General features: G+C 35.7%; 1 protein-coding gene across 1 annotated transcript; it reads left to right on the top strand.

Annotated features, from left to right (window-relative positions):
* Positions 1 to 2,781: 2,781 nt before the first annotated feature.
* LOC128224612 (uncharacterized) lies at positions 2,782 to 4,690 on the top strand. Its single transcript, XM_052934537.1, has 2 exons — positions 2,782 to 3,075; positions 3,408 to 4,690. Exons 1-2 carry the CDS (start codon positions 2,930 to 2,932, stop codon positions 3,895 to 3,897), a joined length of 636 nt encoding a protein of 211 aa, XP_052790497.1. The 5' UTR covers positions 2,782 to 2,929; the 3' UTR covers positions 3,898 to 4,690.
* The last annotated feature ends 6,341 nt before the right edge of the window (positions 4,691 to 11,031 follow it).

Raw genomic sequence — 11,031 nt, 5'->3', positions numbered from 1 at the left:
GGCCTGGCAAATCCTAACGTGGACAGCATTGCACAGGCCTGGCTAGCACAGGAAGGACCTAGTACAGTGAGAGAAGCAAATCAAATCAAACAGAAACAAACCATCTTCATTGTAGTACAAACGCGACTGTACAGCAACCTTAAAATGTAGTTGGAAATAATGCACACATTGAAACGCTTGAGTTATACAGTAAAGACCCTGACCGTAACGACATCTTTCTTTATTTATCAGACGCCAATTTCCTCTGTATCATAAGGGCTACACCAGTAGGGCTGGTCTATATAGCACAAGACGTAGCTTGGTCTGATTCAAATCAAGGATAAGGACGGTTTTTCACTAAAACACTACTTCTTTATTACGCCTTCGTCCAAAACAGGTGTCGATATCGACCGGACCTCAAACGGTTAAGACAGAAAGGCTTTAAAACAGTCCCCGCAAGGAGGCCAATTAGTACAAGACGAATTGCTGATAACACGCTATTGACCGGATGTGTAAGTCAGTCCTCGGCAGCCCGCCAAACTGTCGCAGTCAGGTCAACCGTATGGGATAAAAAAGGGGATATTTCGGAGTAGCACTTTCGACCGAAGAGGTAGTACCCGCTCTGTTTCCCGATTCATCGACGGACGCCATAGGCGGGTTATTTGACAGTCCTATACATCTAGGCACTCCATATAATATATTTTACTGCAGATCTGCACTGTCGACCGAATAACAAACATAATTTCAATGGAGATACTAATTTGTATAGCTCATGTGCTACTTCAGCACATGAAATACACATACAGTTTGAGTTCATTAATGCTGCACCCTCAAATATTTAACCTTTTGACAACATTTTTATTTTTTGTCTTGGAACGAGCCAATTTTTGCGAAAACCATGTAAACTAGTGCTATAAGACTGATGACAAAAGATCAGATCGCAGATTTTTATATTTAAGTTAAAAAAATAATGGTTTAAGCCATAAAGTATTATTTTTCGAACGGAAATATGAAAATATACGATCTGATTTTTGTCAGCAGTCTTATATCACTGGTTTGCAGACATTTACGCAAAAATTTGCTCTTTCCAAGACAAAAAAAGTTGTAAAATGGTAAATCTGTGAGAGTGCATCGTTAACAATACATATAGACATTATGTCCATGAGTCTACATATGTCAACATTTATACAGTCACAAATGGACAAGAAATCAAAAGTGTCGTACTAGATAGCAGAGGTATATCGCACATCTTACGAACCCTCTACTATAACCATCTTACTGTCGGTTGATTAGAAAGTTATCAATATTATCAACACACTCAACACAAGTTATCAATATTATCAACACACTCAACACAAGTTATCAATATTATCAACACACTCAACACAAGTTATCGATATTATCAACACACTCAACACAAGTTATCGATATTATCAACACACTCAACACAAGTTATCGATATTATCAACACACTCAACACAAGTTATCAATATTATCAACACACTCAACACAAGTTATCAATATTATCAACACACTCAACACAAGTTATCAATATTATCAACACACTCAACACAAGTTATCAATATTATCAACACACTCAACACAAGTTATCAATATTATCAACACACTCAACACAAGTTATCAATATTATCAACACACTCAACACAAGTTATCAATATTATCAACACACTCAACACAAGTTATCGAAATCACCAAGGACCAAGCTTTTAGTGGGTCATATTAGACCGATAAAAAACTTTAACGATTAAGAGACTCGAAAACGTCTGTGATAACCTTTTTATCTTAAAATTCTAAAATTGGATGTTTAGGACATACATGCTTAAGATTTTAATTCATTTCGACTGTTACATTGCTGATGTGATTTTAAACCGAGCTATTTTTATACCTGAACATCATCCTTCTTATCATATTTTGTGTTTCACTGATATTTTACGTGCAATTAATGAAGGAAAACGGTGATTTATTTTTGTAAAGGTTATTATAAATGAACATGTTATGCACCAGTCAATTGTAACCACGCTCCCCCAGGTGCGGGGAAAAGCGGGGACTTTGACATTTGGTCCAGCAAAGCCCGTGCAAAATACCCGCCTTGCGTAGACGAACAGCTGTTAAAATCCCAACCAAATGCCCCGCACCCCAGGGACTCTAGGTAAGGCTCATTCCCCGCTATATTTGGCGCGAAGACAAAACCACCGCATTCCCCCGGCAGTGATTCTCAATGCGGCGACATTTGGCGGGGATTTTACCAGCAGTTCGTCCTCGCAGGGTGGGGATTTTGCCCGGGCTTTGCTGGGCCAAAAAGTCAAAGTCCCTGCTACTCTCCGGACCTGGGGGAGCGTGGGAATTTTATCACTGTATTAATCGAGAGCTCTACAGATTTTTGTTTTGTATTGACCTCTGAAATTTATTCTACTTGATCGATCATCGTAAGGATTACAAATATTTTTATGATTTTAATAACATGACGTGGGATTCCGTGTAGAAAGAAACTGATCGGGTATACATGCATATAATTAGTGTATCGGTTACTGTGGTAAGGCTTGAATAATTTTAACACAGCCTGTGATTATGACAACTTGTTTAAACACGTCTCAAGTATCTTATCAAACAATATTTTCACTGTTTTGCCTTTTTTAAATAACACTGAAGCTAAGACCCCATTCCCACGATTAAAATAGAAGTGCAACGAAAACGAAAGTAGGATGCTATTTTCCGAAAATATGAATTTGTCAATGGACGAAACTATTTATAGAGAATTTCAGAAATCCGAACGTCACCAATTCCTAGAAAATATAGTAGAAACATTTTTTAAAACATGAATTTAATCATGATAACGATATGCCTCAGTTGACTTGTAAATATATAAAGCTCTACTAAACGACTTTGACCACCAGTGACTGGACAGATACATAAACGTGTTTACATATAAATGCATAGTACTTATAGTTGCAGCATGGAGTTGAAGCCTTCAGAAATATATTTTTCGCAGGATTCCATTAACAATGTGTTTGATAAAAGATGTCGACATAGTTACCAGCTCATTGGAGAGACTTTGGATGCGCTTTGTGAAAACAGGTATTCATTTTAAAGCTGCACTCTCACAGAACGAACGTTTTGACCACAGGCATCTGGATCATTGTTTGTCACTTAAATGTTGTTTAAAACCATTTTGGGTACATACAATGAGATAAACAACACATCTGAAGATATTTAGTGTCTTTGATATACAAAAAAGAAACAAGGTATGTAACTCAAACTTACCCGATATCACGGTAGAGTCCAGTTTTACGCCACTCGTGAAAATATTTTTTCTGTGACCACTCGTGAAATAAAATACACTTACACTGAATTCAACAAATATCCTCTATATCATCGTATTCAATACTAATATAGTGTTTGTTCCACAGATGCAGTATTCATTCCATCCCGACGATATCTGTCATGCACAAGAACGGTAGATGGGTAACTTCCGATAATCGACGATTGTGGGTCTTTCGACATCTCGAACGCCTTGGAAAATGCAAAACTGTACCCGTCCATGCCACTTACCACATTCCCGCGGGAAAGATGACGTCATTTAATGGCGGCGAGTCAGTACGCGTGCGCGGAAGTCCAGGAGGAAGGTGGCATATGAAACCCAAACCGGTTGTAAACCAACAGTATACATCATACTCACGCCCGTCGAGTGACCTACACACGCCCTCCTTGAATAGATCATATATTCATGAACATGAAAGGTATTCGACGCCGTATTCAGTTCGACCAACGCCTACGCCTGCCGAATATCACTACTCTGTTCCGGTTTCTGCTTATAACGAAGTGCGGCGTACCGTAAATACGCAGTATAGACCAGTCCAACAGGAAAATAGGATAAGAAACATGTGCACCATTTTATGAAATACTGTACTTGTAAGAGACTCAAACATACCGTTGATTATTTATTTATATTTTAATTATATACATGTAGTTCGATACTTTAATTAAAGTATTTGTTATTTACCTATATATTTCACATGCAATTTACGGAATATTACGTCGTTATTTATTTGTTTGTGTTCACTGCACATGTAAATGTTTGTTGCCCGACATTTATGAATGCATAATATTTCTTTACACGAAAGCTATCACCAGGTTTATGAAATCTGCATGTGCACTAAATTATACATACGGCAGAGATATTTCGTATTTCTTCTTGTTCTTATAATATATGTTATGTGTTGTGTTATGTGCAGATTTCGTTCAGACATTTATGTTCATTAAAATAGGATGTATTACATTTGTTATTAAAATATCTTTTTTTAAATATCATATTTATTGCATTTAAAACTATCCAAAGAGTCTTTAAAATATACCAATATTTGTATCATATGTGAGGGCCAATTTAACTTCAATGCTGTGTTTAATCTGTTTAGTTCTCATTGCATATGGTAACCAGTTTGATATATCAAATTAAAATGGTAACAACAAGAACGCCATATTTGCATCGGTTTTTTTTCTTTCACGGTATTATAATCTTATCTTTACTACCACTCGTGTTAGACCTGTTAGATATCATGCAGGGGCGTAGCTAGATCAATAAAACTTGTAGGCCCGATGGTTCTATTTGAGTTTGGTGACTTTTATATGTGCATTACTCACACTTAATTATCTTTAAAATGATAATAATAAAATCAAGCAATACATCCTGTACGTATTTTCAATAAACACCAACCTTAAGTTAAAACTAAAATTAGTTTTTATTGCATCTTTGGGTTATTTAAATTTTGTAATTTCTCAAAATAAGATGTAGGCGCAGGCCTTCAAGGCCTTTATGTAGCAAAGCCACTTTCACGGCTTTTGTGATTACAGAGATTTGATATCAATTTAAATGATTCATAATGACATTGGTGTAGCTTTTAAGAAATGGAAAATGATTTTTTTTTTTTTTAGTTTTCTGAGCTTAAGTAATTTAATAACAAATCTGTATTACTAGGTTTATACCAATTCATCGTGAAAACCACACAGCAAAGTAAGTCGTTTTGCTTTTAAGAGATATTATATCTTGTGCACATTGAGCGAATCGTTGTAGATATCTAATTACTTATTACTGTCGAAATACACTTTATCGAACTCTGTTATCTCGATTTTCCTATTATTTCGAACTTTTTCCGAATGAATTAGGTTTAATAATACACTTTTTGTATGTCGGTAATACCGAATGTTTCTTTTTCGGAAGTGTTTCTCAAAGACTTCGTCATACCGAGATTTACTGTAAATGAACAATTAGCCTAGATTATTGATATCATTTAAATGATTAGTACAGGTGCACAAACGAAAAGTATGGAAAAAAATCCGCTGTAGATTGTTGGCACCTTTTCTTAACATTTTACTGCTATACGGAGCTGTCGATTTTGAACTTGGTCCAGGACCTTTTGTTAGCAATGCATCGCGTTTACCTTTTCTGCCCAAGAAATATAGGAGGTATTCGAAACAAATATGAGTATATAAAGGTGTTATTGATATCTACTGTAGTTTTGCGAGTGTCTTGTGGAGGCTGTAAAAATTCGCCCCACATTTTTTATTTAAAGGGGCAAGAAACCAGATTGACAACAATTGGCAAATTCAGTATTTCATAAAATTAGGCCTAGAAGTGTCATTTCGAGCTAGTTCGAGGCCGATGATACGTCACTTTTCATGGTTAATATAATAAACGCATCAATTATGTTGCTGTCTCATCTGTGCATAGCAGTTTCCCAGTTTAAATCATCTGTTTAAGAGAACAGATAAATATACCGACGCTATTTTTAAACTTACTGGATTTAACCTGGTATGCAACCGTAGTAAGTTGTAAACAACGATGTCGATTTAAAATTTTGAAAAAAAAATAATCTTGCAATTGTACCTACTGGTGTATAGCTCCTTGAATGTTGTCATAATTTCCAGTTTTACAGATACTGGGGACGTTGTCTTAAGTTCACATAATCGTGGACTTGTAAAGACCTTGTATATACAAACGTTTTAGTTCATAGATGTTAGCCGCAGACCTTCAGAGTTAAGGACCGCAACGTGATAAATTACATCATAACTGCAACGTCGGCAGGCAACATTTTACTTCGAAAGCAGACTAAAAACTGTTTTTCTTCAGCATTTTAAGTAAAACAAAGGGCAGTCTATGCCCCTCAAAGAGCACCGCCTTTGTTCCATAACCGCAGTTTAATTAGATGATTAGTTTCATCAAACATTTCGACAAACCTGTTTCCAAAATATATATTTGACAGTGCTCCGTCAGGCTGCCGTTTTGGGAAAAGGTGTTTTAAAAAAACTAAATTCTCAATCAAACTCTGGCAAAACACCGAAGGCGGGGCTCCCTAAACGGTGTAGACTACTCTATGTTTCATTTGAAATGGTAAAGGAATAGTCAAGTTATTCTATTTTTGTAAAGGTCAACATTCGAAGCAAAGTGTTGCCTTCCGAGGTAGCATTTATGATGTAACTCATCACGTCGTATACACACACTGAATGCTATCTAAGATAACTTATTTCACAACAACAAGTTATTTTCTCTAGAGTTCACAAATAGAAATTACCTTAAAATAACATGGAACGAATAGTCATGAAAAATAGCTTAAAAAGGCAACATATTATTTAAACTTTAAATCGACGTGGATGTAATGCACACACTAGCAAAAAATAGTTTTTTTGTCTTTACGTATGCAGAATGTTTCCCAACATGCTTCCGCGTCACGTGACTGCAATATGCGTGCGCATCAACCCCATAACCTGTATTGGTTGGTGCTTACTGCGGTTTGACATTATTGGGTGTGGCAAACGCACTCAGTGATCATTGTGAAACATTATATTTTAAAAAGACTGATGTGATTGAAATAATCTTGTATGAAGTAATGTCCTTTATATTCATGAATACCACTGGTTAGGTATTTGATGTTGGTGTTAACACTGACTCCGATAAGGTTTATCTACGAAAAAAGGAGCTGGTCCGTACGAAAAAATCTTAATAAAACGGCCAAACGGCCTGAAATACTTGGTACGAAGTGCGTACTCAAAAAAGACTTCGTACGAATTTAATAAAACTGGCCATGAAGTTCTGATAATATTGATGAGAGAAATAATACCCTTATAGTTGAGCGAAACAACCTGAGCTCTTCAATGTGCATGATCAATTTCCCCCTTAATTTAATTTGAAAACCTCCAAACAGTGAATGTCAGTTGCGATGTCGGCAATGCTTATACACATGTACATCTAAGATCGAGGGATCCGCGAACAGCTACCACCGCCAACTCAAATACCTCAATCCATAAAAACAAGGAGTCAAACGGCATGGATAACATTTTTAAATATAACCATATCGACTCTAATATTGTGGTATGATATATCAAAGGGAGGTAAAAAAATTGAAGAATTCGTATACAATTCAAACATTTTATGAAACCAATCGTTATCCATAACTGAAGTGAAAACAAAAGAATATGGTATCTGGTACTGACATTAAAAACATTTAAGTTCAATAACTTATTGACAGTTTTTAACAAAAGTTTCAAATCAAGCATGTTTGAATCGATGTAAAACGGATATTTTGAAACGGAAGTTATGCTTAAAAGGTTCAAGTGAACAAAGAAATCATTTTTCAATATTTGCAAAAAGAAATAACATAAGTGGCTAAAAGTTCACACCAACGGGTCTTCAATTGAAACGAAATATTACAGAAAATTAAACAAATCTGCTGTTTAAACACATAACTTTGTATTATTTCAAATGCTGACGCTAAGCAATGACGGAAATAAACGATTTTAGATATTTAACATTCGCTTAACTTGGATACAGTAAAGTGCAACTTACGACTGTCTCTAACATTTCAAAGTAGATGTCTGAAGTCTGAAGCAGTGTTAGCTGAACGTTCCGACAGAAAAGTTTTGATATGAATTTGTTATTTGCATCATGTGTGTTAGTCATGTCGCCACTACTATCCTATAATCATCTAATTTGCGCTGGGCAAAGTTACAATGACGTCAGTATTTTGCAAAGAAAGGAAGTGACGTCAGTTAGATCAACAATATCTGGTGTGTCACAGATTCAATGCGTACAGAAGTGCATCGAAGCGAAAGCCGCCGATTTATGCAAATTATCTGGATTTGACAAAGATACGGGCACTTGTTACCTCAGTTTAAACAACGTCGATGAAGTCGTCAGTGTTGCAGATGACAGCAAACTTGTACTCATACCAGGGGATGGTAAGCAATGCAGCAAAGCTTTTTAGTTTTATTTTGCCCGAAAGATGTTGTTTTACCTTAGATTTTCATTGGTTTGCTCATTACGGCTTAGTTAAATAAAACATTTACATTTAAGTGCTCCCCTAGAGCGTATAACTTCCATAGCATTGTTAATTGTCTAATTATGAGAACAGTGGAGTAATAGGGTGCGTTTATACACATGTGTTCTAATTTCTTTCTTACGTGAATTGCATACTTAGTTGTATCTGAACGTTGAAGTTAATTTTTCCATTGAAATCCTTAGAATATTCATGGTATTGTTAATTAAACGTGTTGATCATTAAAGTAAGTGCAATTTATTCTGCATAAACCGTCTATTTATGAGTCTTAACACTGTTTTCAGTTGTGGACAAATTAGGCAAATTATAATGTAGTTCTTTTGCATAATAACAACTTTCTAAGTATAGATACATTATAAAGGGGGGGGGGGGCATTAATAATATTGTATTGTGAGGCGTTGCAAATCTTGTGTATGAATTAACTCGACATAAAGCATTATACGATTTATTGAAAATCAAACATGTTCCCATTCAACGTCTCGCAAAACTTGCTTAGATAATTACAAACCGGTGAAAATGTTTTTATCAAAATGTTGTTCAGTATTCAGATTCTCTTATTTTAGAAGTTTAATCAAGTTTAAAACAGACAGCGTAGGGTGCCTCAGATGATGAATAAGGCACATTGTACAGTGGAATCCGTTTGGCTCGAATTCCCCAGCGCCGGAGAATACATCGAGTTTCAGTATTCCGAGCAATGCGGGAATGCTTACGTTTAGTAGAAAACCCCCCAAAAAACATCGGTTCTTTACATCCAGTTAGAGCCAAAAAAGAAAATCGAGCCAAGCGAGTTCGAACCGACTGTATATCGTTGAGAATAATTTTAACTATGGATTTGACAGAAAATGTCAGGAATTGTGTTTAATTGAAAAGGTATTATGCTTTCACCGCCAAAAACGTTAATTCGACAGTCTTAAGCATTTAATTCTATGTATCAAGTCAGAAGGGTGCCATCGTTGATCTCAATGAGGGCAGATACATGCTATACAAAAAGAACTAGATGCAGCATCTTTCTTCGTTCTTTAGCTTAAAACCATACTTTTTGTATCTTTTAGGAAACGTTATTTTCTTCTATACCTACACACACTCATCGTATATCCGAACGGTAGCCATTTAGGCGTATCTCATGAAAGAAGTAGCGTGTGGAAAAATTACTATGATATTCACACATATCCGAACAGCATATTTTTGACCGCATTGTATTAAACGGTCATTTCACCAACATCTTTCTCGATCGAAATCACTCTGCTTGCTTTCCGCGATCATGTACAATTTCAGAAGCCTGGTGAATGGGTTCATTAATTATTTAAATGTTGTCACCGCGGCACCTCTGATCTCAACGGGTAGTAGATTCGGGACAGGATAAAATTCACTCGTGTGTTCGTTCCGATCGTCTATAACTTTATACTGGCTAAGGTCACAACTCCGAACACTTTGAGGTTTTTCACAATTATCATATTAATAAGTATGCTATTTTAAATAAACACAAAGTTATTTATTGTTTCCGATGTTTTTCAAAACATGCAATTCAAATGTAAAGCGTGATTTCTATTTATAAATATCATAAATGTAGGTCAGCATAACTGCAAAACCTAAAGATGCGCATGCGCCCTCTGACGTCATTCCCCCGTGTGATACATTTTGATCTTTAAGGTATAAACATTGAATGGCATTTTATTCAGAAAAATACTCAACAAAACAAGATGAAACTTCGCAAATGTGGCCAAGGCAAGCCTTTGTATTGATCTAGATCATCGAAAAATCGATCACTGTAAACAAACGCGTGTTTTTGCTGGTGTTCGGGATTGGTGCCCTGTTCGGAAATGTACCGTCAACCAGTATCTGTAGATATATGAAGTATAGCTACACAATTGATTTTTTAAAAGCACTTGTTACATCTGGTTTATGCTGACAGGTAGACACTGTCGGCGGAAATGGGAATTGGTTAGGTTATATTGATGTGTGCCTTAAAACTGTTATTACTTCTATCAACACGTAGACAATACTTTACAAAAGTTATCTTGAATGGGGATTTTACGAGACGAACTATATCCTGTCCCCCGAATATACCGCCAGCTTAAGGCCAGGGGTGGCGCGGCGACTGTTTTATTAAAAATGATATATTCAAAACCCTATGACACATAACGTTCGAACGCAGAATATGCTCTTCTATTCATGTATATCAATGATTAAGCAAAAATATGACTATATGTTGAGGATCATATTTTACTTTCAAAACCGTCCTACCAACCTCATAGGCAGGAAGAAGAAGAAAAAAACAACATCAGATAAAACGAAGAAACTCATTTCCTGAATTAAACCAAATTGACCAACATTTAGAAGCACAATTTAAGTATACACTGAAAAGTTTGTATAATGTTAAAAATTTACTTTAAAACTAGTTTAATTTTTAGTATAAGCTTCTTTTGTAGTTATATGATATTTGAGAACATTCTTTTTTAAATGAAACCTAAGACCAGATAACGTGTTTTGGTATTGACTTTCCGTCGCAATGATTTCATCATAATATATCGGAATTCTTATACAAACAGCATACAGAAAACTCTTTTATAACTCACTAACGTCGGTTATAATGCCACCATATTGGGATATATTTTGTGTTCAATTATACATAAACTCCCATATCAACAAGAAACGAAGAAGGTATAACTTATTCGTACACAAAGCAGGGTGTGGATACACAGCA

The sequence above is a fragment of the Mya arenaria genome, chromosome 17, assembly GCF_026914265.1.
Source record: "Mya arenaria isolate MELC-2E11 chromosome 17, ASM2691426v1".
Lineage (NCBI taxonomy): Eukaryota > Metazoa > Mollusca > Bivalvia > Myida > Myidae > Mya > Mya arenaria.
The sequence above is the reverse complement of the archived record's forward strand: the minus strand, read 5'-3'. Positions and strand labels throughout refer to the sequence as shown.